At 42.4% G+C, this 27961-nt stretch overlaps 1 protein-coding gene across 9 annotated transcripts in view; it reads left to right on the plus strand.

Moving 5' to 3' along the window:
• The first annotated feature begins 493 nt into the window (after window positions 1-493).
• Window positions 494-27961, plus strand: part of ALS2 (alsin Rho guanine nucleotide exchange factor ALS2) — a 73486-nt gene continuing 46018 nt past the window's right edge. For 3 of the 9 annotated variants that reach the window (XR_007920607.3, XM_008258976.5, XM_008258979.5), the window contains exons 1-6: window positions 494-632; window positions 13176-13252; window positions 16680-16834; window positions 20531-21447; window positions 25899-26256; window positions 26685-26853. Coding sequence is in view for 7 of the 9 variants with exons in the window: in XM_008258976.5 (XP_008257198.3) it covers window positions 13233-13252; window positions 16680-16834; window positions 20531-21447; window positions 25899-26256; window positions 26685-26853 (1619 nt within the window). In the remaining 2 variants the exon portion in view is untranslated. Of the gene's footprint in view, window positions 633-1036; window positions 1060-1291; window positions 1421-11518; window positions 11606-13175; window positions 13253-16679; window positions 16835-20530; window positions 21448-25898; window positions 26257-26684; window positions 26854-27961 lie in introns of those variants that run through there. The other 6 variants (XM_089330055.1, XM_089330058.1, XM_008258977.5 and 3 more) reach the window with 5 other exon arrangements.

Here is a 27961-nt window from a genome sequence, read left to right on the forward strand (position 1 = left end):
CAGTGCCTTTCCTCCCGCTTCATTCCACCCTTTGGGGGGTGCAAGTAGGTACCAAACATACAATCTGACAAACCGGCGCCGCGTGGAGATGACGTCACTCTAGGGGCGGAAAGCGATCCTCGTTAGGCTACAATCTACAAAGCCAATCTGAAGATATGTTAGTGTTTTCACTTTATACTACCCGCTCTTGCAGTTTGAGGGTGTTCACAATATAACTGCAGGGCCAAATCACCGGCCCCTGCCCCTGCGCTTTCCGTTACCATGGAAGCGTTCGGGTAGCTAGGCCCCGACGACTCCATATGACGTCATCACCGAAGCGCGATCTAGGATTGGCGGCTCCGCCTTGGCCGAGGGAAGGGCCGTGCTCCCGAGAGCGTTGCCGTGTAGTGCCCTACGCATCCTCAGTAATTTTGATCCATACCAGACCCCGTTGGTCGTCTCCTAGTGTAACCCTCACTGCTCCGGGAGCTGTCCCCTCCCGCCTTCACCCACGCTCGCCCGCCCGCCCGCCCGCCAGCCGCCCTGCAGCCCCGCCCCTGCCAGGAGGCCCCGCCCCCCGTGAATCAGCTGATCTCGCGGACCTGCGGGACTCCTGCCGGATGCAGAGCGCGGTATTGCCGGTGGAGCGTCAGGTGAGCTAGCGCGGGTCCCGAGCCGACCCTCGGCTTCGGAGGGCTCATCGGCTGGGACCGCCTGTGTGCGGGAGGCGGGGGTCCGGGAGCGGGGTGGAGACTCTGGCCGAGGCCCGGGAGCGGGTTGCTGGGGGCCGGCCGACAGCGCGCCCACCCCTTCCCAGCCGCGGTCCGACCGACGGCGCCTGCTGGTCCAGGAGCTTCCGACGCGGCCGCTAGGCACCGGCGCCAAGTTCTCGCCTTTGCCGGCTTCCACCCGCCGGAGGCAGGACGCCTCTGCAGTGGTCTCAGCCGCCCGAGATTCCATCATGCCCTCTCCTCCCGCCTCCACCCACGCCGCCTTCCACCCATTCATTCGCGAGGATCTGTGGGACAGCCGCACCGGGCGCTGAGCGGATTAACCTGGGTCCCTGGCCAGGAACCCTGGGTGCGTGTCCGGGCGGGTTTGCCCCTGGGTGCAGGTCACCGCCAGGGGCGGACCACAGCGGGGCTAGAAGAGACTGACCTTGATGTTGAGAATGAGTGGCTTACCCAAGCCCTGTAGCGTGTGAAGTGATCCAAGTTCTGGTGAGCAGATGGTCAGAGGCTGCAGCCGTGGGCTGGCGCAAACGCCGCTGCTCAGGGCTTCGCCGAGGAGGAACACAGGAAAACCCTGGTCCAGGTGGCAGATCCAGGTCTTTTCTCTCCGGCGTGGGATGGGGAAGGCAGGCACTCCCATGCCCAAATGAAGACCCTTACATGATTGCCGTGGTGTTCATTGGTTGGCAGCAAATGTTCTTCGCGCAGCTGTAAGCAGTACAATTGTGTGATACGTTTTTTTTTCTGAGCAGGCACAGAAAATCAGTAAACCCTGGCCAAAGATCGTGTGTGTGTGTGCGCGCGTATGTGTGTATGAGAGAGAGAGAGATTTGAAATGATCAGTTGATTTTTTAAGTTAATGAATACTTAGAAGAATTTAAAATAGTTAAAAATTCACTTTTGCAGTCAGTTGCACTATTTAACCTTAGTAATGTAAGGGATACTGGCGAAGATTCTAGGCTTGCATCTTTGACTTTCGGCAAGTTACTGCACCTCAGCCCTTATCTCTAAATGGGGGATAAAATATAAAATGCTTTCCTGACGTCCGTGGTTTTGCCTGAGATGCTTCGTGTATCAGTACAGTGCTTGGCTCCTGGTGAATATTCACTACACATCAACAATGCTTAACAATTTTTTCTTCTATTACATCCTGACCCAAATGGACTTTTTGCCCTAAGTGGAGGGAACAGTAACTGAATATTTTAAGCAAGGGACTTCTTGACTTCTTAAGTCAAGAGAGAGTTTTCAGATACTCTGGGGATCCATAGGCTTGTATGTAGAGGAAATATGATTTCAGGTTGGTTTGTAGTAACTTGGGTCCTCCGTTGGGCATTTGAATGTGGAAAAAATGCTGATGGAATGCATATCTAGTTTAAATTTGTTAGTCCTGAAACTATGACTAGTTTTGGCAGATTCAAGAATCACAGTTATAGAAAAAAAACTCAAAATGACATCACAGTGTTAAGATTTGAAAATGTTATGCTCCCTAAAATGAAGTACCAAACAGGTGATTTGGGGAAATTTTTTAGTGGCATTATGCAGATCAGTTATTTTATTTAACCTGATGTACACAGTGTAGTATGGAATCCCTTCTCCCCACATTGCAGTTCTTCAGAACATAGGTTGTTATCTGAAACACTGGGCATTTTGATGGTTGCAGAATCAAAGGGCATGCTTAAACCTTCCCTGAGATCTTATTTTAGTTCTTGTGCGATTAGGTGGAAAGACTACCAGTAATCTTTTCTTGGAAAACACAGGCTTAAGGCAGTCACTGCTGGGTCCATTCTACAGCTGTATCCAAAGACTGCGAGTGACTTGTCAAAGCCTGTAATCCTGCATGAAAGTGAGCCGAGCTGGGGTCTGAGTGGAAGACAAGGCAGGCAGGTAGTGAGGTGCTTGGCGAGATGGTGCAAGAGAAGTCCTGCTTTGATGTGGCCTGGAGCTGAACCCCTTTCCCAGAGGAACGCTGGGAGGATTTCCGTGACTTTTAAATCACTTAGCTCTTTCTGTAACTTTGTGAGATTAAATCTACCACGTATTCAACTGTGTTAGGGATCTGTGTGGGTACGTCAAAAAGTTCGTGGAAAGGTGGAATTAAAAAAAAAAGTTAAAAAAATACACAAAGAAAACACTATTAAGAAAAGATATATTTTGCTTCAAATACTTTCAAAATCCGTGCATAGATTTTTCAATAATACACATTTTCCACAAACTTTTTGAAGATTTCCTGCTAGAATTTGTTTGAGACAGATTGTTCTCTTAGCCCTTCTTCACTGATGACTGAATAAGGCAGTTATCAGTAATAAGAAAGCCCCCAAACAGATTGTTGACTGTCAGCCCTTAAGAAAGTGCTTGATAACCACAAATAAAATAACAGGAAACTTGGTTCTTTTCAGTAGCGCGTTTATTTTCCTTTCCCCATCTCTTGCGGCATCTTTAGTTTATGTCCCGATGCCTGTCTGCGTTTAGCTGAACTAACTGATCCAAGCAGGTAGAGCAAAAATATTTGAATCAGTGAGGCAGTGAGTGCTTTTTGTGGGGCTGTTGTATGGTTTTAAATGTGAAGGAAATGTGCAATTTCTGACCCTCTCTAAGAAGACGAGGGTCTTTTGGTAGGGGTTCAGTTGGCTGCCAGTGAATTATGCACTGAGAGAAGATCAGCTTTAGCCTCATTAATTCTACAAAGTGATCAACTCCCATTTCCGTTACTTATGATGTGATTTCAGTATTTTCCTTCCAAGCCCTCACACAGTACTTGAGTTCACCAGACCTTCTTCCTAGGAATGTGGTGATTTCGACCTAATAACAGCATGTGGGTGGGCTTCCACTCACTCCCGGCTGCCTTTCTCCCACAGCGAATTTTGTAACTAAACTTAGGACAGCTGTCCAAGGAAACGTATAACAAGGCTGATTCTAACAGCTCTTTAAAGTGTCACAAATCTTGCTGTATATTAGTAGGAAAATGGGTAAACTGGTTCATTCATGCTATTGACTACTCAGCCCCTAGTTCATATCAATGGATTGGATCTATACTTATCCAAATGGATACATCTCAAGCATATAATGTTGATTTTTTTTAAAAAAATTTATCCATTTATTTGAAAATTAGAGTTATACAGAGAGAGGAGGAGAGGCAGAGAGAGACAGAGAGAGAGGGGTTCTCCATCTACTGGCTTACTCCCCAATTGGCCACAACGGGCAAAGCCTTGCCGATCTGAAACCAGGAGCCAGGAGCCTCCTCCGGGTCTCCTGCTCAGGTACGGGGGCCCAAGGACTTGGGCCATCTTCCACTGCTTTCCCAGGCCACAGCAGAGAGCTGGACCAGAAGTGGAGCACCCAGGACTCAAACCGGCGCCCATATGGGATGCCAGCACTTCAGGCAGCAACTTTATCCGTTACGCCACAGTGCTGGCCACTATAATGCTGACTGAAAAAAGCAAGCTGTCCAAAGATATTTGAGTATATTGTAAGGTGCATTTATACATACTTTTGAGATAATACAGTAATATACATTGTTTGTTAACACACACATGTAACAAAATTATATAGAAGTATAAGGACATGCCTGGGAATGAACAGTATGGACTTCTGGAATAGAAGCTAACTCCTAAAGTGGAGCTCCCTCAGGTCTTTGTAGAACTATTTCTTCTGTTTTAAAGAAAGAATGGAAGCAAATGTGGTAATGTGTTAATGTTTGTTAAGATTAGGTAAGGAATACGTGGATTTATTATTTACTTGTTTTTACAGTTGTATGTAAGTTTAGTTTGTGGAACTAGCACTTTAATTTTTCATTTGTGATCAAGATTCTCAGTAAACCTTACTTGTAGCCTCAAAGTAGTAGACTCTGGAAAAATAACTCTTGTCTGCCTGCAGTATGAAAGGAATGTGTCAGCGCAGCTCCACTGTTTGAAGCTGTCTGAAGGAGAGGAGTAAGAGCAATTATTTAGTCATTTTGCTTGGTCTTTGACCTTGTGCTCCTGGAAAAATGCTTTCTTTAAGGTATGAGGAATGATCTTTCTCAAAAAGTTGCAGGGGAATTACAATTCTAGAGATTCTTGGGAAATGCATGCATATAGTGATCACAAACTCTCAAAGTATAGGAGAGCAGGTTGTATGAGAAAGCCCTGAAAGGAATTGGAACATAGCATAACTAAAATATAAATTTCCGTATTTCATGTGGTCATTAACAGTTTTAAAAATTTGAGTTGGTTACATTTTATTATAATGTAGTAAACTTGAGCTTGTTCTGTGGATGTAGTTTTTCTATTTATTACTTAAAGAAAAGAATTCTCTTTTGCTATTAATAAGTCAACATGATAACAATGTGTTAACTGGTGGAGTAATAATACATTTAATACATTTAATAACTGATACATTAATATACATTTAATAATACATTTAATAACTGATCTTGAACATAACCTAAGGATTTAAATTTTTGAGTTGAACAGCATTTTCATTCCCAATAAAGAATGCCAGTTATTAGTGCTTTCAAAATAATTTAAACATTATCTCCAGAGTAATATTTTTGGTATACATCCTCTTTATTTAATTATGTGGTCCCTCATTGATCTTAGGCACTAAGTGTTCTCAGTAAAAACAGGTTTCATACTTTGAACTCAATTTCTACTATTCGCTTTAAAAACGGTGGCTGTTTTCACAAAATATAATAAACTTTAATGGAATAAATAATTTTTATCAATAATGACCTATATCATGTAATAATGTGGCATAAATTATTGTAGTGCCTGGGGGTTTGAAATTTATTTGCTGATATTATAATAAGTATCCATTAGAATATTTCATGAGAATTTTGGTAATTATGAAAAGTACATTCAAAAAATCCACAGTGGTTACAAAAGGAGCTAAATGGCTATTACTGGGCATTTATTATGTGGTGTTTGCACACCTTCTGCTCTCCCTACAATGAGTAATATCCCTTTTACAGAATTCTCACAATCAAAAGAGGGAGTGCAGTTTTAGTAAGTTCCAGCATGAAATTATCAAGTCATCAAAAACCGACACCATGAAGCCTCCTGTCCCCGACTGCATCAAAAGCTGACTGCACGTCCCAGGGAGAAAGGATCGATTCTTCCATGGGTTGTCTAGCATTTGTGAAGTGACATGTGATAAAAGGTTCTTCAGTGTTAGGAAATCCCATTAGCAGAGTCTGTAGAGGAGTTTCTGAGAAGACACTTTCCTTTTGTGTCTGCAACTACCTTTTACTACAGCCACTAGAAATCTTCTATAGCATTTGGAAGCCTACAGATTGTAATTTAAGGTCAAGCCAGCTCAGTACAGTGGTTATTATGGATACAGTGACTAGTCATATGACCTCTAGGAGTTCATGTTTTGAATCAGTGACTTAGTAAGTACATCCTCTTACTAGGAACAACACTGTAAATAATAAGTGGCTTTCTAGGCCAGCCTACTATGTTTATTCAATGCATTGGATATATTCAGTACTGAGAAAAGGCTGGTGAGCTCCCTCGGTGGTATTAGGAGTTGCTCTCTCTGTGCAGAGGTGAAGGCTGAGAGGGCTGGGATTTGGGGTGGTGTAGATCTTTCATGGTGGTTGCTTTGTCAAGGTTTCAGTGCAAGCTTGTTTTCCCTCAACCTTCTGTAGTGGTTGGTGAAGGCTTCTGTGACAGGATATCCAGGAGATAGCAGTTGTTGGTGTAGAGATTATTTGTAAGTCAGGTGTTTGAGCCAAAGGTTGCCTTGATCCATGTGTAAACACACTGATTGAGTCTCTAAAAGCAAATATTTGTTATGCATTTACCATGTATAAAATACCAGGCTCTCTTAAATTGTTGTTTACTGTCTGTAGGGTAGAAACTCTGGCTTACTACATTGTTATAAGATGTAGCCTACTGAGACTTTAAAAGGAAAGTGTTAGTGGTTACCTAACACTTTGTAGTAATTTTGTATCCAAGTTGTAGTAATTTTGTATCCAAAACCCTTTTCAGGGAATTATGATGCAGTTTGTTCTTCTACAGAACAATGTAAAACTCATTTATATATTTTTATTTGAAAGATGCATGCGTGTGCACACACACAGATATTTCTTCCATCTGCTGGTTCATTGCCTCAATGCTGTCACCACTGGGCCAGGCTGAAGTTCAGGAGTCCTAAGCTCCATGTGGATCTCCCACACAGGTGGCAGGGACTCAAGTACTTGAGCCATCACCTGTTGCCTCCCAGCGTGTGTACTAGCAAGAAGCTGGAATTAGAGCCATACTTCAAACCCAGGCTCTCTGATATGGGATAGGTGTCCCTAATGCTGCACCAAACATCCACCCCCAAATATCTTTTTTAAACCAATCAATGAGACAGGAGAGTAAGACTAGAAGGGCTCAGCTTTGCTAATGGAAATTAGCTTTCTTGTGTCTTGAGGATGTTGTCTGCTTTATAGAGAGCAACTATTCTAGTCAGAAAGAGCATACTAGTAGGGAAATGCCTTAAAAAAGGACAGGGATTTGCGGTGGGCATTCTGGTGCAGCAGATGGAAGATCTCTGTCTGTCTGTCTCTCTCTGCCTTTCATGTGGATGAAATAAATACGTAAACATTCTTCAAAAAGAGGACAGGATCTTGTTTGTTTATATATGCTTAGCTTATCTATATACCTATATCTGAGCTAAGCAGCTGGGATGTAATAGAGAATAAGATATTTGTTGCCTGGCTTCCATAGAAATTTTAGACTAGCATAGTACCTGTAAATTCATGGATGAAAAAAAGCAGGCAGTTTTAGTTGAAATTTAAGTGTTTCAAAGTTATTGAATTCTTGATTTACAAATTTACTTTTCACTAAACTAAGGCAGAAGTACTTTATCCAGAAAACAATGCTTTGTAGAGATGAAAACAAGGATCCTTTATGATTCAGTTTTGTTTTCATCTGGGATGGTGTAGTTCAACACATTTAAATTTTTGTTTGTAGCCTGCTTTGTGCCAAAAGGATTTAAGGCAGCTTACAAAAATATATCGATACCGTAAGATAAAGAAACAGAATAGATATAGCCAGTAGTGATATTAGAATACACAACATACTACTGTGAAGTCCTAGCTGCATCAGGTATATATTTATGGTACTACCATGTAGGACTCTTGCCCTCCCATCATCAACTCTGAAATCCTGCCTAGAGCTGTACTTACTGTCTTAAATGTAGACCCCTCTTCTGTGAGGACAGGATCCCTCAGCATGTGTTCGGGATGCCATCCTCTTCGTCTTCGCCCAGGACTTGGTTCTGCCCTCTGTCCTTGGTCTCCCTCGGGTCTAGGGTCATGACCATTGGCAGCCAGACACATTCAGCTACTCCTCCTCTCGCCAGCCTCAAACAAACTGAAGCAAAACCCTTGATCTTCATGCCCCCCCTCCAGCTCCTGCTCCTGCTCCATTTTTCTTGTTTGCCATTTTGAGAATGGTTTTCAAAAGACTCACCTGAGATTTCTCCGTCCTCACCTCCCATCCACATTCCGTTTCTTTCAGTCTGTTTTTCTTGTCCCAAACAAGCCCTCAATGAAGGCTAAGCTCAGCAGTGATGTCTGTGTTGGCAGACGCAGTGGACAGTTTTTAGTCCTCATCTCGGGAAATCCAGATGCCTGCTCCTAATTAACCTCCTCCTTGAGATACTTTATGCGAGTTTTCTTTTTTCAAAGATTCATTTATTTATGTATTTGAAAGGCAAAGTGACAGAATTAGAGAGGGGCGGAGAGCAAGGGAGAGAGGGCGAGCTCTTCCCCCATTGGTTGATTCCCAAAATGCTGTAAAAGCCAGGTCTGGGCCAGGCCAAAGTCAGGAGGCAGGAACTCCATCTGTGCCTCTCATATGGGTGGCAGGGGCCTTATTCCTCTGCTTTCTCAGGTGCATTAGCAGGGAGCTGGATCAGAAGTGGAACAGCTAGGACTCAAATTGGTGCTCTGATATGGGATGCCAGCATTGTAAACATTGACTTAGCCCACTTTGCCACAGCACTGGCCCCTCTGCTTGTTTTCCTGTGTCCACATCATGCTTCTGTTTCTCCTAACTTGCAGACCACTTCTCATCTCAGCCACCTTTGCGTGGTCCTCATCCTGCCCAGCCTCCAGATGCGGATGCTTCTTAAAGCTTGATCATGTGCCTTTCTTCCTCTTTACACACACTGCAATGACAATTTCCATTGCCTGGGTTTCAGGTAGTATCCTTGTGCCATCCAAGTTTATGTCAGTAGCTGAGACCTTTTGAACTCCGTGCTCATTTGAGGGTACTTCAGATAGTTTGTGGAAAATGGAATTAAACCATAGGTTAATTTTGGTGCAGAGCATTTGAAATCCATGCGTATAAAGGATCTTCAAAAAGATCATAAGAAAATGTATTATGAAACACCATGTATGGTTTAAAAATTATTTTTGCACCAAAATAAAATTATCTTTTAATTTTAGTTTTCCAACAATTTTTTGACCATCCTTCCTATGTTCAGATGCTCACTTGATATGACCTCTTGAATTTCTCACAGGCATCTTGAACTTAACATTTTTTAAAAATCAGAAAATAATCTTTCACTGTAGGAGTCTCTTACTCTTCCACCTTTCAGTAAATAGAAACACCAACATGTGGATGATAACCTGAGCTGGGAGACATTTTTGACACCTCCTTCTTTCTTATCCCATAGCTGTATCAATCACCAAGTTCTAGCTGTTCTACCCTCCCAAAAACCTCTCTCCATTTATTCATGTTTTTCTTCTCCACAAAATTATCAGCCTTGTATGAAATGAAAGAGCCTGGGGCCGGCGCCGTGATCCAGTAGGTTAATCCTCTGCCTGCAGCATCCCATATGGGCAGTGGTCTAGTCCCAGCTGCCCCTCTTCCCATCCAGCTCTCTGCTATGGCCTGGGAAAGCAGTAGAAGATGGCCCAAACCCTTGGGCTCCTGCACCCACATAGGAAACCTGGAAGAAGCTCCTGGCTCCTGGCTTCAGATCAGCCCAGCTCCAGCCTTTAGGGCCTTTTGGTGAGTGACCCAGCAGATGGAAGACTTCTCTGTCTCTCCCTCACTCTTACTATAACTCTACCTCTCAAATAAATATTTTTTTTATTTTTTATTTTATTTTTTTTATTTTTGACAGGCAGAGTGGACAGTGAGAGAGAGAGAGACAGAGAGAAAGGTCTTCCTTTTGCCATTGGTTCACCCTCCAATGGCCACCACGGCCGGCGCACTGTGGCCGGCGCATTGCGCTGATCTGAAGCCAGGAGCCAGGTGCTTCTCCTGGTCTCCCATGCGGGTACAGGGCCCAAGCACTTAGGCCATCCTCCAGTGCACTCCTGGGCCATAGCAGAGGGCTGGCCTGGAAGAGGGGCAACTGGGACAGAATCCGGTGCCCCGACCAGGACTAGAACCCGGTGTGCCGGCGCCGCAGGCAGAGGATAAGCCTATTGAGCCGCGGCGCCGGCCTCAAAGAAATCCTTTTTAAAAAATAAAAGTACATAAAAGAAACTAAATGAAGGATAAAGCAGTTACAAGTTGGGGAATTTCTACTAAAAATGATAATTGTCTTAGAATATAGTTTTTTAGTTTCTTGAAAACTTAAAGGAGTGTTTTAGAATTTATCTTTTTTATTGCTCTTTAGAGTAAGGTGCACAAACCATATATTGTCTAATACTTCCTGTTTGATCAGTGGTACCACTCTACAATCATATTAATGTTTCTGTAGCAAGATATGTGAATATTCACACCACAGGGATTAAAATGACAATTACCCTCACATTGGTTCAGGTTAGATTTTGCTGTCAGATGAATTCAGGTCAGATTAGATTTTCCCACCAAAAGAGGTATGGAAAAGCTTTGTTTTCTGAACTCTGTGGATTTGGATTCATGGTTAAGGTATAGTAGACCTGTAGAATGGTTTGTTGCTCTTTCTGGCAATATTAACAGATCTATGCTAGATTTTTCAAAAGCTCTTTCAGATCATGGTGTTAAGATGGTAAATTTCTAAGTACGTTTCCCACGTTTAGCTGTAATTCCCTTTCAGTCATGCTTCCTTAGCAGTCATTCTCTTTTCTCAGCGCCCTGTTTGAGTTTGAAGCAGCCAGGTTTTCCTGGAGGAAGTAGATGTATTATACACAATTAAAATAAGGTGAGATCTAAAAATACTGATGGAGAGAGATATCTGTAAAATAGCATATTACCTTGCTATTGTAACAGATTGCTACAAAGCGAATAGCATGTATTGTGCCTCAGAGTGCTGTAGAATTGAAGTCTGACACAGGTGTTTCTCTGCTAACATGGAGGCTGCTTTTTTCTGGAGGCCTTGGGAGCGAATCTCTTTCCTTATCTTTTCCAGCTTTTAGATGGCACCTTCTCCCATTTTCAGAGTCAGATGCCTAAGTGTCTGTCTTACTCTGCTGCCATCATCACATCTCCATCTCTGAGTTTTCTCCTTCCCTCTTCCACCACTTTTAAGAATTCTTGTGGGGCTGGTGCTGTGGCGTAGTGAGTAAAGCTGTGCCTGTGATGCCAGCATCCCAAATGGGCACTGGTTCGAGTCCCAGCTGCTCCACCTTCAATCCAGCTTCTGCTGATAACCCAGAAAAAGCAGCCGAGGATGGCCCAGGTGCTTGGGCCCCAGACACCTGCGTGAGAGACTTGGATGAAGCTCCTGGCCATTACAGCCATCTGGGAAGAAAACCAGTGAATGGAGGATCTCCCTCTGTCCCCCTCTCTCTGTAACTCTGACTTTCAAATAAATCTTTTTTAAAAAACAAAAACAACCTTGTGGTTACGTTGGGCCCCTCAATATACCCAGCTAATCTCCTTATCTTACCGTCAGCTGATTAGTGCCATGCAGCCTAGCATCTTCACAAGTCTGGCCATTAGGACCTGGACGGCTTTGGGAGACCATTATTTTGCCTACCATATAAAGTAAGTAGGAAAAGAAAGTTGCAAACCAGTTTGTAGAGTTTTAATTCTATTTGGGTTTAAGAAAAAGAGTGGTATTGATAAAAGAGCAGGGAGTAATGTGGTACTTGCCATTAAGGAAACTCTATGTTCAGAAATAGGACAAGAAAGAGAAAGTGAAAGCCCAGGCTTTATCCTGTGTACCCAAAGATTCTCGATGTGCTTGGTTGTCAGGGAGTAGGACAGAAGTTCAGGTCACGGGAATCGATGTGGGAAGTGAGGTGTGATCATGCCCTTCTACGTACTCCCAGAGGGTTCTCCGCCGTCCTCTGGGTGTTGAAATTCAGGCAAGGGCACCGCACCTCCTTTATCTGTGGTAGATAAGCCCAGATGAGACCTGGCTTCACAAGTCCTTGGTGCACCATGAACTGTGCGTTTTACGGCAATGAATTACTCTCACATACAAAGCAGAGTAACGCTTAATAAAGTTAGTAACATTTATTACATTTACTCATGTATATCTTTTGTTTTCATAGTACCCTTCACCCACCTTTGAACGGTGCAAAATCCATCTAAAATAAGCCCTAGGTAGAAGTTCTTTCCTCTAGATCTGCAGATGGGACATGGTGAGAGTTTCCGGGCAACCTGGAGTAAGCAGATGGACCGTAGTGCCTTCTGCCAGAACGGGCTGTTTCCAGAGCAGTGACCATGCCAGGTCCTTTTGCAGAAAGATCACAGATTTGGACCCAACATTTTTATGGGTCACACAAATAAGACCTCATTGCTTTTACTTTCATGAGTTTTGGTGTCCTTAAAAAATCTGAGTTTCTAAGTTCTGTTCAGCACTTCTGTTTGCTTATTTGTTTTTCTAGCTCTTATTTTTATCAAACATTGATTTTCTAATCTGGTAGGTCATGATGTTAGTACAGTGATTTTCTTGCAGCTCTTTCCTATTAAACGATGGATTTTAGAAAGCTAATTTAAAATTCAGACATCTTTCAGCCTTTTGGACTATGAGGCATTTTTGTCTTGAACTGAGGCTGATTTGGGGAAAATACTACTGGTTCTAATAAAAGGAAAGCTTTCTGTTTCAATGAAGTAATTGTTTTGTGCATTGCTGAAAAATGCAAATTAAAGCTACTTGAATTGGATACATTTCTGAAGAGATTTTAGAAAAACCTTTCTCAGTTAATTGGTGTTTAAGTCTTCATGTGTTCCAGAAGCATTTAAAAGGTACCCTTAATGTGTATGTGATTTTTGGACTTAACACATTGATTTTTTCAGGTCGAATTTCCTCCTATATATGAAAAAACAAGAAAGTCTATTCTTGGGAAAGTACCACTGAACTGTTGGTAGTCATCTCTCCCTTTGATACTGCATTTGACAGTCAGCAGGCATTTTTATAAGCTCCGGGGGCAGGCTCAGTCTTGATATTTGACTTTGGCAGGCGAGATGTGGAATAGTTTAAATAGTTTCACCACATATGTTGCTGCCCAGTGAATGTGTGTGTGTTTTTTTTTTTTAATTGGAGGGATAAAACAGCACAGTGTTCTTTCACTGCTCTTTGTGCTAACCTTGTGTTTTGCCATTTAAGCCTTGCGATACCTTTTGCAAAGAGAACGATTTGGTGATGGAGCGCTCCCACTGACCGATGGACTCAAAGAAAGGAAGGTAAAACCATTTCTTCCTCCTCCTCTATGCTAGCAAAACACAACCAACTACTCCACACATATGTAACTTTTCTTCAGATTGATTTTCTTTCTTTTTTAAAAACTTACTTGAGAGAGAGAGAGAGATTGACAGGTGGACGGACACACAGAACATTTCCTGTTTTCTAGTTTGCTCCCCAAATGCCAGCAGTGGCTGGAACTGGGCCGAGGCCAGAGCCCAGAGCCAGGAACACAATCCAGGTCTCCCATGAGGATGGCAGGAACCCAATTACTTGAGTCATCCCCATTGCCTCCTAGGGAATGTGTCAGTGAGAAGCTAGAGGTAGGAGCCGGAGCCAAGGATCAGACCCTGGCACTCTGATGTGTGGCCCAGGCATCTCAGCAGCGAGGCCACATGTCTGCTCCTGGCTGACTGTTCTTGTTGACGGGTAAGTGGGAGGATGTAGTGACACCTGCAGTGGATTGCGAAAAAGAAAAGCATATTCAAATAAAGCTGATTAGAAGTAAGTTTTGTTCCTATTCTGTTATGCTTTATAAAGGCACTGAATATCTTAATTTCATCAAATTAAAACTCTTGTAGCCATGTTTTCCTAACAATTTCAGGTTTTCAGAAGTAGTAGTAATTGTAATTATCTTCTGTCTTTAGGAAACTGGTCAAGGAAGATATTTAAAAAGAAGGTTAATTTTGTGTTTCTCTTCTACTGAACCATTGTTATGCTCAATTACAATATAGGGAGTATTATTTAGCAGAAGTAGAGAAATTCCTAGGTACTTAAAAACTTTCTGTGCCTCAGTAAAATTTTAGCATCAGGTGCTAGTGTTGGGCATAGTGGTTAAGATGTTGCTTGGGATGCCTGCATCCCGTATTGGAGTGCCTGGGTTCGAGTCCTGGCTTTGCTTCCAATTTCAACTTCCTGCTGATGTCTACCCTGGGAGACTGCAGGTGATGCTGGAGGGAATTGAGTTCCTGTCACCCGTGTGGGAGACCTGGATTGAGTTTCTAGCTTCTGACTTTTGGCCTGGCCTGGCTCAGCCCCAGCTGTTGTAGACATATGGGGAGTCAACCAGATGGGAGCTGTCTCTGTCTGTCGAGTATCTCTGTCTCTGTCTCTGCCTCTTCCTTTCAAATTAAATAAGCAAAGAACAAAAATTTTTAAATGTTAGTGCAAGTATCCTAGAAAAAAGAAAATGAAAAAATTTGCCATTAGTGAAAGCACACGGGAAAACTCTGTACAGAGGAAGCAAGGTATGTTAATGTGCCCTTTCCTCAGGAGAGAGCTATGAGATGGTCGTTACTATGTGCTTATGCATTTCGTAGTCTTTGAACTAAAGTCATCAAATGGGCAGGATTCTTTGGCTAGAACATAAGGGAAGGGTGCAAGATTTTTACTGGTATCTGTTACAAATTCAATTTCTTAAAAAATAAAATAATGGAAAATAGTATAGGAGTTCTCAGAAAAGCTAGAAATAGAACCTGCCATCTGATCCAACAATTCCATTAGTGGTTGTATGGCCAGAGGAAAGGAAGTCAGTATGTCCAAGTGATACCTGCACTCCCATGTCTGCTGCAGTAGAATTCACGGTAGTTGAGAGATGGAGTCAATTTAGATGTCCGTCAGTGGATGAATGGAGAAAGGAAATGTGGTATATATGCACAATACGATATTATTTAGCCATAAGGAAGAATGAAATCCTGTCATGTGCAGCAATGGAAGACACTACGTTTAGTGAAACAGGTGAAGCTCAGAAAATAACACCATGTGTTCTCATTTATATGCAGATGCTAAAAAAGTTGATCTCATAGAAGTAAAGAGTGGAATAGTGGTCACCAGAGGCTAGGAGGTGTCGGGGATGGGGGTAGTGGAGAGAGGATGGCCAATAGGAACAGGGATGTTGTTGGACAGGAAGAGTTCTGTGCTGCACAGTAGGGGAACTGGAAGGGATAACAAAGAATTGTATATTTCAAATTAGCTAGTGAGGAGGATTTTGAATGTCCCCAACATGAAGAAATGATAAATGTTTGAGTTGATGGGTTTGCCAGTTACCCTGATCTGATCACGACACATTGCATACATACATTAAAATACCACACCATGCACTCTCAATTTGTAGGTATTATAAGTCAACTAAAAATTTTAAAAAATTTATAGAGCATTTATAGATTTAAACAGCATGAAGTAAAATGTGAATTGCTGCTCTTCATGTCTTTCTCATCAGATACTTTTTACCAATTGTATTACTCTGCTTTTCATTGCTATAATGAAATACCTGAGGCAACAAACTGTAGGGAAAAACGTTTTATTTAGCCCACAGTTCGGAGGTTTAAGCGCAAGCTTGTGTGGCTCCCTTGGCTTAGACTCAGGGGGTGGTGCGTGGCAGTGGTCCAGTGTGTACACAGGAAGGATCCCATGTTGAGCCAGGAAACAGGGACCTGGGCCCAAACTTAGGTTTTACATAACATCCTCCTGGGAGAACTGCCTCCTGCGGGCACCCCAGGGACCTGAGGACCTCCTGTCAGGCACTGCTTTCTGGACAACATAATTGGATTAAGTTTCCACCTTCTCAGTACTGTTATCTTATGGTGTTGGGTTTGAAAGTCCTGCGCGAGTTCAGGACCCAAATCATAGTCTAACCGTATCACCAATTATAAACATTTAAAAGTAAACTTTCAACTTGGGGCACATTTTAACTTTGGTAGCTAAACAAAGGGTCAATATGTAAAAAACTAGAATCTTGAATTTTTTGCTACTAAGTTGTAAAACTTCCAAAAAATAGCCCAGATTTTATTGGCTTATTAGAGGAAGTGAAGTAATTTATGGGCCTAGATTACCCTCCAGCATTTTAAATGAAAAGTTGTATTATCCTGGCTTCTGTGTCAAAGCCAAGGCATAAAAGAGATACTATCTCATGCAGCCATCCTTGTGCTGGTATAAGGTGCAACCTCATGGAAAATATTTTTTTAACCTTTTATTTAATAAATATAAATTTTGAAAGTACAACTTTTTTATTATAGCAGTTTTTCTCCCCCAAAACCTCCCTCCTACCCACAAACCATCCCATTTCCTACTCCCTCTCCCATCCCATTCTTCATTAAGATTCATTTTTAATTATCTTTATATACAGAAGATCAACTCAGTATATACTAAGTAAAGATTTCAACAGATTGCACCCACACAGACACACAAAGTATAAAATACTGTTTGAGTACTAGTTTTACCGTTAATTCACACAGTACAACTCATTAAGGACAGAGATCCTACATGGGGAGTAAGTGCACAGTGACTCCTGTTGTTGATTTAACAATTACACTCTTATTTATGATGTCAGTGATCACCTGAGGCTCTTGTCACCTCATGGAAAATATTAACAACAAAAGGTACGGTTCTAAGCTGCTGGGGCAAGTAAGTTATTTTTCTTGATGTTTGTAGCACAACAGAAGCAGAAGGATCCAAAGAAAGAGGCCTGGTCCATGTCTGGCCAGCAGGATCCTTTTCGGTAACACCGGAGCGATTCCCAGGCTGGGGAGGAAAGCCAGTTCTGCAGGCAGCCCTGGGCGTGAAGCATGGAGTTCTTCTGACGGAAGGTACTATGGAGAGAGGCTTGGCAAGTCCTGCCTGGGCGCTGCCAAGCACCTGGTGTGTAAGCCCGGGCGAGAGGGGCTTATTGCATCCCAGGGATTCTTGATGAACTTTGCAGGAACTTCTACCTTTTGTTTTCAAAATCTGCTCTTAATTCTCTTTACCAGAAATCAGATTCATTCTTAAACTTGGCACATATCATTAACTAGAATTAAAGGAAAAATTGTAGGGCTGGTGTTGTGGCACAGTGGATTAAGCTGCCACTTGCAATGCTGGCATCCCATATCAAACTGCCAGTTCTTCAGCATACCTTAGGAAGTAGCTACTGTTCCTATTCACAGATAGGATAAAGGAATGGAAGGTTAGGGAGGTAAAAAACTTTTCCCACGTGCACAGAGCTGGTAAAGTGTCAGAATCAGGATAGGAACCCAAATAGTCTGCTCTCACAGGTTGCTTTTTAAGCCACTTGGCTGTGCTGCCTCACTGCAGTTTTTCTCATGTATGAGAAGCAGCTCACAAAAGGGTATTATAAAACCTATGCATCTGTAACAGAAGCGTGTGCTGCACTTCATAGACAAGGTGGGCTTCACTCTTGATGGCAGTTTATCAACTCACATATGGCCAATTTGATTGGGCCAGGACTGCTGTTGATTTTATTAATTTATAAATTTCTGCTCTGTAAACATTCTTTAGGTATTAAATAGTGCTTTAGTGTTTTCCTTCTAGGTATGAAGGAAAGATAAATTCTAGAAAAAAAAGCCTAAATCTGATACTGGTAATTTTGGGGAAGTAAACATGGATTTGTTTCTAATCTCTTCATAATTACACCTTTATTATGATAATTTATGTTAAGATATTGTTCAAGACTTTGGACAAAAGCCTCATTGGAAAAATGTGAACTGGGGGTGAGTGCTATGGCACAGTGAGTTAAGCTGCCACTTGGGATGCCTGTGTCCCGTGTCTGAGTGCCTGGGATCAGGTACCACCTCTGCCTCCAATCCAGCTTCCTACTGGTACAACTGGGAGGCAGCAAATGATGACCAAAGTGCCACATATGTGTGAAACCAAGATGGAATTCCTGGCTCCTGGTTTCTGCTTGGCCCAGCCCTGACTGTTGTGGGCATTTGGGGAGAGAACCAGTAGATGGAAGATCTTTCTCTCTGTCTCTTTGCCTTTCAACTAACTAAATAAATCTTTAAAAATGTGACCTATATTCAATACTTGCCCTATGATATTCAAAGTACATAGACCTCATGCATATATAATTGGAATTCTGTTACTTTTGTTGTGTCCAGTAGGATATTTAGAGTATCTTCATTGAGGTATCTGGAAACCTTCAATAAGGTTTGGAAACCTTTCCTGAATGATAGCTTTAAAATCCAGAGTCATAGCCACAAGGCTGGGACAGCTGAGAGAACACTTTTTGAAAGTACGTGAGTAGCCTGTGGTTGTTCATGTTTAAGCAGTGCCCCAGTGCTATGTGCCAAAGTCACAGCAGATCTCATCCCACACATCTGTGGTTTGAAGTGGCACTGTGTTTTCTAGTAGAGGACATGGACATGCTAGAAGGTTGCAACCTTCTTTTTTCCTATAAATTTGACCATTAGCTCATAATTCATGAGGACCCTTCACTAGTTCCCAGTTGTTTTGTTTGTTTGTTTGTTTCAGATTTAAAAATGCTCATGAGGGAGAGGGACTAAATATCTATTTACAGTACTGCTTCCTCTGGAGGAACAGTGTCTGTTTAAAAAGTTGGTGAGCTGTTGCAAATATATTCTGTCATTTGGGGAAAAAATATATAAGATCTTAACCAATGAGCTTATTTTCACAATATTCTTTAAGCTATGAATTCCTAATAAAAGCCTCCACTCTATCTTCTTTATAGTTACTGGCATGTTTTTCCCTATATAGATTTAAAAAAAAAATTAAAAGATTTTATTATCTTACTTGAAAAGTAGAGTGACAGAGAGAAAACAAAAGACAGAGAGAGAGGGAAAGAGCAAGCTTCCATCTGCTGGTTCATTCCCCAAATGGCCACAATGGCCAGGGTTTGGCCAGGTTGAAGCCAGGAGCCTGAAAGTCCATCTGAGTCTCCTATGTGGGTGGCAGGGACCCAAGCACATGCCCATTTTCGGCTGCTTTCCTAGGCACATTGACATGGAACTGGATTGTAAGTGGAGTAGCTGGGACTCAAACTGGTACTCATGTGAGATGCTGGCATTGCAGGTGGTGGCTTAATCCACTGTGCCACAATGCCAGCCCTAATTTTTTTTTTTTTAAAGAATTGCATATTTGCTGAACCTTGGACTTATTAGATATACAGCCACTTTTAAATCTATATATTTACATAGATATTTATGAGTTAACTTGAGTGTATATGAATATATCTACCGTATGTAATAGGTCAAAGATAAAGTTTGCATTTGTTTCTCATCCTTTGCTGCCTATTGGGGGATCAGTGGTACTTATCCATTTTAAAATTTGGGAAATCTCTGGTGAGATGGACAGAAGGGATAGTGGACTGTGGTACCATGTTTTTCAAAACTCATGGCCACGACTTGGTTCCATTTGGAGTTGCAACCACCTGGATCACGCGCACACAGACTCCTAGAGTACTGTTGTAAAATTGAGACTGAACACAAATTATGATTCATTTACCCATCTCACTGGTGCTTTTAATTTTAATTCCAAAGCTAGCCAGTTATTCTGACAGCTTCATTTGTTTATTTGCCTTATTTTGTTGTGATGATTTGCTTTGTAAACAAATCTCACCCCAGAAAGGCTACCTAGTATATGTAACATTTAAAAATTACATATAATATGAGGCAGAACACGAGGGTTAGCCATGTCTTGTTAACACCGGTGTTTTATGTGTAATCTAGAGACATAAAGGTCATTTTGTAGTTTTGGCCAAAATGGATCTCTAATATTTTCATGCCATTGCCTTATTTTATGTCTTCTGACTTGTTTAGTGATAAGTGAACTTTGCAGGTATTGGCAAAAGTGTCTGTTTTATCTTATTTTCTGTTAATCTTAATGTGGTTACTGTTTTGTCTTTGCCACTGGCATCTGCTTCTGAGACAACCCATGATAATAGCCTTGGAGTGGGTGGATATTAGGGGTTTGTAGGATGAGGCTGAAGGAACAAGACCCTCAGTTTAAAAGTAACTTACCTCTTGCAGTTTGTGGAGATTCTCATTATAGCATGTTAAAACATGTTATTTGTTAAATGATGAATTAATGGGAGCAGGTGTTTAGCCTAGCAGTTAAGACATCTGTATCCCACATGTAAGTACCTGGGTTTGATTCCTGGCTGTGACTCCTGTCTCCAATTTCCTGACAGTGCAAACTGTGGGAGACAGTGGTGATGGGTGATGGCTCAGGTAATTGGGTTCCTGCCACTCACACTGGAGACCTGGATTACATTTCAGGTTCCTGGGTTTAGCCATTGTGGGCATTTGAGGAGTGAACCAGCAGATGGAGGTGTCTCTCCTCCACCCACCCACCCCCACTTTTTCTGTCTCTTAGGCTAAAAAAATAATAAAAAAGTGAATAAATGTGAAATACAAATCTCTAGAATTGTGCTTTTGAAAAAAGCTTTTCAGATCCTGTTTTGTTAAATCTAGAGGGGCTTGAAGGCTTGCCAGTAGAATCTCTAGTTAACTCATTCACCTCTCTGGTGTTTGCTTCCTTGCCTTCAGATGGTGAGGTCTACAGCTTTGGGACCCTTCCCTGGAGAAGTGAGCCGGCAGAGGTTTGTCCAAGCAGCCCCATTCTGGAAAATGCCCTGGTAGGGCAGCGTGTTGTGACTGTGGCAACGGGGAGTTTCCACAGTGGAGCGGTGACAGAAGGCGGCGTAGTGTACATGTGGGGGGAGAACTCTGCCGGCCAGTGTGCCGTAGCCAACCAGCGCTGTGTGCCGGAGCCGAATCCCGTCAGCATTTCTGATTCTGACAGCAGCCCTTTGCTAGCTGTCAGGATTTTGCAGCTGGCATGTGGCGAGGAGCACACTCTGGCCCTGTCAATAAGCAGGGAGATTTGGGCATGGGGCACAGGCTGTCAGTTGGGTCTCATCACCACCACCTTCCCGGTGACAAAGCCACAGAAGGTAGAACATCTTGCGGGCCGAGTGGTGCTGCAGGTGGCCTGCGGTGCCTTCCACAGCTTAGCGCTTGTACAGTGCCTGCCTTCTCAGGACCTGAAGCCAGTCCCAGAAAGATGCAACCAGTGCAGCCAGCTCCTGATCACCATGACTGACAAAGAAGACCACGTGATTATATCCGACAGTCACTGCTGCCCACTAGGTGTGGCGCTGTCCGAGTCCCAGGCAGAGAGCCAGGCCAGCACTGCCATCAGCCACTCCGCAGAAACCCTTGACAGTCAGAGCGAAGTATTCGAGAACGCTCTTGCGGAACGTGAGCTGCCCGTTGTTGAACTGAAGGAGGGGAACGTTCAGACCACAGACGGCAACACCAGCTGCTCCCAGCCATGCGTCACGGGAACAACAGAAGTGTCTCCTGCCAGAAGCACCCCGTCACACCCCGACACCCAGGCAGCTACCTCGGACCACTCAGTGAGAGGGGACTCAGAGGACAGTGAGAAGCCAGTGCCATCTCAGGTACCTGCTGCAGTTTATAACGCAAAGCTGATGCTGGCGTTGAACCATATGCATTTGTCTTTAGAGGTTTTAAATGCTTAAGGCTTGGTAGCATTTTTGGAGTTTGACTAGAAAAGGAAAGGACCTGGATTAATTAAAAATCAGTCTTTATGTTCAAGTTGAGTTCCTTTATCATATTGAAAGATGTCATGTTGGGCTTGTTTTGTAAGATGAATCCCATTTTTTTTTTTTTTTATTTCTTCGAGAGGTAGAGTTACAGAGAAAGGGAGAGACAGAGAGATCTTATATCCACTGGTTCACTCCCCAAATGGCCACAATGGCCAGAGCTGGGCCAATCCACAGCCAAGAGCTAGGAGCTTCTTCCAGGTCTCCCATGTGGGCCATCTTCTACCACTTTCCCAAGCCATAAGCAGAGAGCTGGATCAGAAGAGGAGCTGCTGGGACTCGAACCGGCACCTATATGGGATGCTGGTGCCACAGATGGAGGCTTAGCCTTCTATGCTGTAGTGCCACCCACAATCTCATAGTTTTTTCTTGCCAGTACTTTTCTCCCTGTGGCTAAAGAACAGAATTTTGGTGAGTCCCTGCATAGTTTAATATAGCTACTGAAGGTTACTTCAGAAAGTTCATGGGAAAATGAAGTTAAAGCAAGTTATTTTGATGTGGTTTTTTGAAATTCATGTGTGGGGGCCGGCACTGTGGTATAGTGGTTAAAGCCACTGCCTGCTGTGCCAGCATCCCATATGGTGCCCGTTCGTGTCCTGGATGCTCCACTTCCCATCCAGCTCTCTGAGAAAGCAGTGTAAGATGATCCAAGTGCCTGGGCCCCTGCACCCACGTGGGAGACCTGGAGGAAGCTCCAGGCTCCTGGCTTTGAGTCATCCCAGCTCCAGTGGTTGCCTTCATTTGGGGAGTGAACCAGCGGATGGAAGACCTTTCTCTCTGTCTCTCCTTCTCTCTCTAACTCTGCCTCTCAAATAAATAAATAAATAAAACCTTAAAAAAAATTCAAGTGTAGATTTTCTCTTTTTTCTTTCTTTATTCTTAAAAGATTTATGTGTTTATTTGAAAGGCAAGTTACATAGAAAGAGAGAGACTGAGTAAGCTGGGCCAGGCTGAAGCCAGGAGCTTCTTCTGGGTTTCCCATGTGGGTGCCAGGGGCCCAAGACTCAGGCATCTGCTGCTGCTTTCCTAGGCACGATCGCAGGGAGTTGGATCGGAAGTGGAGCAGCCAGGACTCCAAGCAGTGCCCGTAATGCTGGCCCCAGCACAGATGTTCATAGTATGCATTCCCCTCACTTGTCCACAGAGGTTTACCGGGAAGTCCTTCCTTTAACAGGGAGGGCCTCCGTGGCAGGGCCTTCAGTTGTAGGCCGACTTCAAAGAGCTGCCAGGCATTCCCTGGGGTTGCAGTTTCTCTCCCGGGACAGCTATGGTCCTTAATGGGCTCTGCCGAGGGGTAATATTTTTCTCAACAATTCTCATTTTGAAAACTGGTAAAATGGGCAGAAGCCACTTGTCAGTGGCATACAGTAAAGTGTGACTCTTTGCCTACAACAAGTTGTTCTAAAAGAATAGTGTAGCCTTTGAGTTTTGCTTTTCTCAAAACTCTAAGATAAAACCAAATCAAACCAAACCATCTTCATAAAAGAACTGTCCTGTGGTTTTATTTTTGTTTTGTTTTTTAGATTTCTGAAACCACGTATCTTCTTGATTCTTTATTCTTATTGTTTACTCTGTCAGGATGAGAACATGGAAGTATTTTTAGAATTGGTCTTCATTTCATAGTCTAATAAGTGAACTATGTAGATATTTGAATTTTTAGAAAATTAAATGTAAGCTGGAGAGAGGATAAAAATCTAAATAAAAACAAAGTAATACTTCAACAAGAATGCATGTAGAAAATTCTTAGACTGTACATGATTGTAAAAATGTTTCACTTTTTGAAAGTCATTGCTCTTACTAAGCTTAAAATATAGAAGTAATATATATATATAGTTTATTTGATTGCCATCATTGAAATTGTATTTTCTTTTGGACTTATTTGCTAAATGCTTTTTTTTGTTATTCTAGTTTTGGCAGTGTGTGTTTTATTTTATTTAATTTATTCTTTGTAAATAGCATTTCAGTTATACAGCTTATTCCTGAGGAATTTATGTGAGTCAACACATAAAGAACCGAGAAGTTTATCACTTTGTGATACAAACCGAAATATTATTGGTTGCCTGGGACCCCTCAAATTGCCTTTCATCAAAATTGCTGGTCAGATGTATTTTTGGTTGTTTTGGTGTATTTTTTTTTAGTTACTTACTGAATTCTTAAACAATTAAGTAGAAGGAGCTAGTTAGGAAATAGTTTAAGGTTTATAAGACATAGTTTTGTGACTTTCTATTACCTGGCAGTAAGGACCCTGTAAAATACCCCCAGACACGCCTGCTGCCTGTTGGGAGCCTGGTAAGCAAAGGGCTGTCGTTGGGTCATTCGTTCTTCTGGGCAAGTCAGGAGAACTCTGTCACCACAGAAGGAATTGGCTTTTTATTTATCTTTTGTGTGCTATATTTATTTACTTTATTGGTTATTTTAATTGCAGACTGCTCACTTGCACAGAAGTAGCTCTTCTGAATTTGGTATTTAATTCAACAAAATATGTTGAGTACCTGTGGCATGCCAGGCATTGTGCTAGGCACCAGGAATTATTTCCCTTAAGAAAATAAGAAGCCAATTTTTTTAAAAAACGTATTCATTTAGTTTTAGTTCAAGACATATTTGAGAATGTATATATACCCTTTGGGATCATTGGGTAGAATAAGAAGCAGATGTTTTTATTATAACCTATGCCGATAAGCCAAAATGGTTTTGTGTGTGTGTGTTCAGCAGGTAAATTTAATGATTTCTCTTTTTTAAAAAAAAAACAATGGTGTTTGACAGCTTAGAGTAAGTTTCAACTGATATTTCACCAAGATATTAGAAAACTTTAGTTTGACTTTCTAATACATCTGCGAATCACACTTAGAACATTGGTTCCAAATGTTTAATTATTAACCTTCCACGTTTACCCTCTCGCTGGTAGCAAGAACAAACATAATCCTGCAGCTTATCTTGTCCCTGGGCCATGGAAAATAACTCATTGATGAGATAGTAGAAGGACTTGAGCTTAAAAGTACAATTTGGGGGAAGGTAGGTCAAAGTCTGCTTGTATGCTATATTTAAATTTTCATTTATAAAACATTCTAGGAAAAGCCATTTCTTTTTTTTTTAAAAAAAGATTTAATTATTTATTTTGAAAGTCATAGTAACAGAGAGGGAGAGGAAGAGGGAGACAGAGAGAGAGAGAGAGAGAGAGAGAGAGATCTTCCATCTGCGGGTTCACTCCCCAGGTGGCCAGAAGGTCTAGTACTGGGACTAGGCCCATGGCAGGAGCCAGGGGTTTCATCTAGGTCTCCCATGTGGGTACAGGGGCCCTCGCACTTGGGCCATCTTCTGCTGCTTTCTCAGGTGCTTTAGCAGGGAGCTGGATTGGAAGTGGAGCAGCCTGGGCAGGAGCAGGCACCCAAATGGGACCAGTGTCCCAGGTGACAGCATTACTCACCATGCCATGACACTGGCCCCAATGCCGTTTCTTCTTAAAATCCAATTTCTTCTTGCTATTTCTTAATAGCAGTCTATATAAATTTTCCTAAAAGTGTACAATAATAAAACTTCAATTTGCTCAGCCATCTACAGGTTGTCACATTGCACCTTATTTTAAAGACTGTGTTGGGGCTGGTGCTGTGGTGTAGCAGGTAAAGCTGCCCATGTGGGTGCCAGTTGGAGTCTTGGCTGCTCCACTTCCGATCCAGCTCTCTGCTGTGGCCTGGGAAAGCAGTAGAAGATGGCCCAAGTGCTTGGGTCCCTGTACCTGAGTAGGAGACCTGGAAGAAACTCCTGGCTCCTGGCTTTGGATCAGCGTAGCTCTGGCTGTTGCAGCCAGTTGGGGAGTGAACCAGCGAATGGAAGACCTCTCTCTCTCTCTCTCTCTCTCTTTCTCTTTTTCTCTCTCTCTTTCTCTCTCTCTGCCTCTCCTCCTCTCTCTGTGTGTAACTGTGACTTTCAAGTAAAATAAATCTTTAAAAGAAATAAATAAAGGCTATGTTTTCCATACCTTTTCTCCCTCTTCTGTGCTTAACTCTTTGAACGCATATAATAACAGGGCTTATTTGTAAATGCCATGGAAAAACAGCACCCAGAGAAAAGGGAGCATTTTTGGTAAGGAACTGAAGGTTCAGTACTTGTTTCCGTGTGATGTGCTAACTCTGTGATCCAGGGGGAAGACCTGTAAGTGGGAGGTGAAGAGACCTGCTTCTTCTGTGGATTCTCGTATGCAAATAGGAATGGTTGTTAAACTTTATTTATTGCTTGTCATGTAAGGGATTATATTTTTATATGCTTTTTTTTGTGTGTGTGTATTTTAGCCTCTTGTAGAAGAAGCAATTCCTAATCTTCACAGCCCACCAACCACAAGCACCTCAGCCCTAAACAGCCTGGTGGTCTCTTGTGCGTCTGCTGTTGGTGTGAGAGTGGCTGCTACCTATGAAGCTGGGGCCTTGTCTCTTAAGAAAGTTATGAACTTTTATAGCACAGCCCCTTGTGAAACTGGAGCTCAGGCAGGCAGTGGTTCCCCAGGCCCGGAAGGTCTGAAGGATAGCAGAGAAGAGCAGGTCAAACAGGAATCAATGCAAGGGAAGAAAAGCTCAAGTCTTGTGGATATCAGAGAAGAGGAATCAGAGGGAGGCAGTCGAAGGCTCTCCCTCCCTGGATTGTTGTCACAAGGTAAGGAAATCACCAGGGTTTGTGAACTTTTGGCCAACCCAAGGTGCCCCTGTGCTATATTAAAATAAATGAGCTTTCCTGATTACTGAAACTGGCATATTCAAATGTCAAGTTTACTTAATGGTAGCTTACTAAAATGGTCGTTTTAAGAGAAAGTCACCTTTATTTAAAAAACAATACAACCCTAGAGGTGTTTTTTCTATAAAAAAGCATTGTTTGGAAAGATAAATATATTTACCCTGAGTGGACATTATACAATGTATACATGTAATGAAATATCACACAGTAACCCATAAATATGTATTATATATATCTGTTAAACATTTTTTAAAAAAATTAAGAGAAGGTTGCATTCTTCTGCTTAGGATAATTTTAGAGCTTTTTGGATATCTACTTCTGCTTATAATAAACATTAAGTCTGTTTGCAGTTTCCCCCAGGCTTTTAAGAAAGGCTGCTCGGGTGAAGACGAGAACAGTGGTTCTGACCCCCACGTACAGCGGAGAAGCAGATGCCCTTCTGCCGTCCCTGAGGACAGAGGTGTGGACCTGGGGCAAGGGGAAGGATGGACAGCTGGGCCACGGCGATGTTCTGCCCAGGTGAGTGCCATTGGCAGTCCCCGGCGGGAGCAAGTAAGCGCTGCGCTGCGAGGTCTGCAGGTCTCTCAGTGTCAGGTTCCTCACCGAGGTAATCTGCTCCCTTCTGCCTCCAGATTCTCATGCACCATTAGCCCTGATAAGAAGCTCTCTCTCCTTAGTCTTGAATTTGTTTTCAGCAGCAAAGGGCGTAAGCATCCCTGATGCGCCTTTCTGAGTCGTCTTTGATGTGTATTCATTTAGGAATACAGAAAGGAGTGGTAGGGATAAGACAGCATTTCAATGGGATACTAGAATGGTGCACGTTTTTAACCTACAAAAAAGAGCCAAAAGGTTCTTTTTACCTGAAAGGTGTTTTTTTGCTACTGCCAAAATAATTGTGACCAAGGTAATAATCTGTGTTTATCCACATATATCAGGGAAAAACTCATTTTGTGTAATAGGAACTGTTAGGATTTAACAGACATAGTATTTGTGAAGTTCATATGATTACACAGTTCTTAGAAGCACAGGAAAGGAAACTATGGTTTTTTAAAAAAACTACCTTAATTTCCCCTCTGTGGTTGTAATTCATTGTGTCCTAAGTATACTCAGCTATAATGAATCATTTGTAGTTTTATCATTTTAACAGTTCTGGATTACGGGAGTTAATTAGTGATTGACAGACAAAGATTATAGTATTTATATTTATATAACACTTATAATATTTATATAATACATAAAATTATAATGTTTGAGTAGTTTGGGCATATATTGATTTTAAATTTTAAAAGATTTTTAAAAATTTTTTAAAAAAGGCAGAGAGAGAGAAAACATCTTTTATCTGATGGTTTGTTCTCCAAATGCCCACCACAGCAGGGGCTGAGCCAGGCTGAAGAGGGCAGCCCAGTTCTTGATCTGGGTCTCCCACTTGGGTGACAGGGTCCCACGTGCTTGAGCCATCAGCTGCTACTTCCAGGATGTGCATTGGAAGGAAGCAGACTCAGAAGCAGAACCAGGCCTCAAACCCAGGCACTTTGATGTGAGATGCTGGCGTCCCGAGAGGCATTTTAACTGCTGCCTCAGGGGTCTGCCCCTGTTGTTTTTATTTTCATATTTTGCTTTGAAATAC

Source organism: Oryctolagus cuniculus, chromosome 3, assembly GCF_051225735.1.
Source record: "Oryctolagus cuniculus isolate XC-2025 breed Fujian yellow rabbit chromosome 3, ASM5122573v1, whole genome shotgun sequence".
Taxonomy (NCBI): domain Eukaryota; kingdom Metazoa; phylum Chordata; class Mammalia; order Lagomorpha; family Leporidae; genus Oryctolagus; species Oryctolagus cuniculus.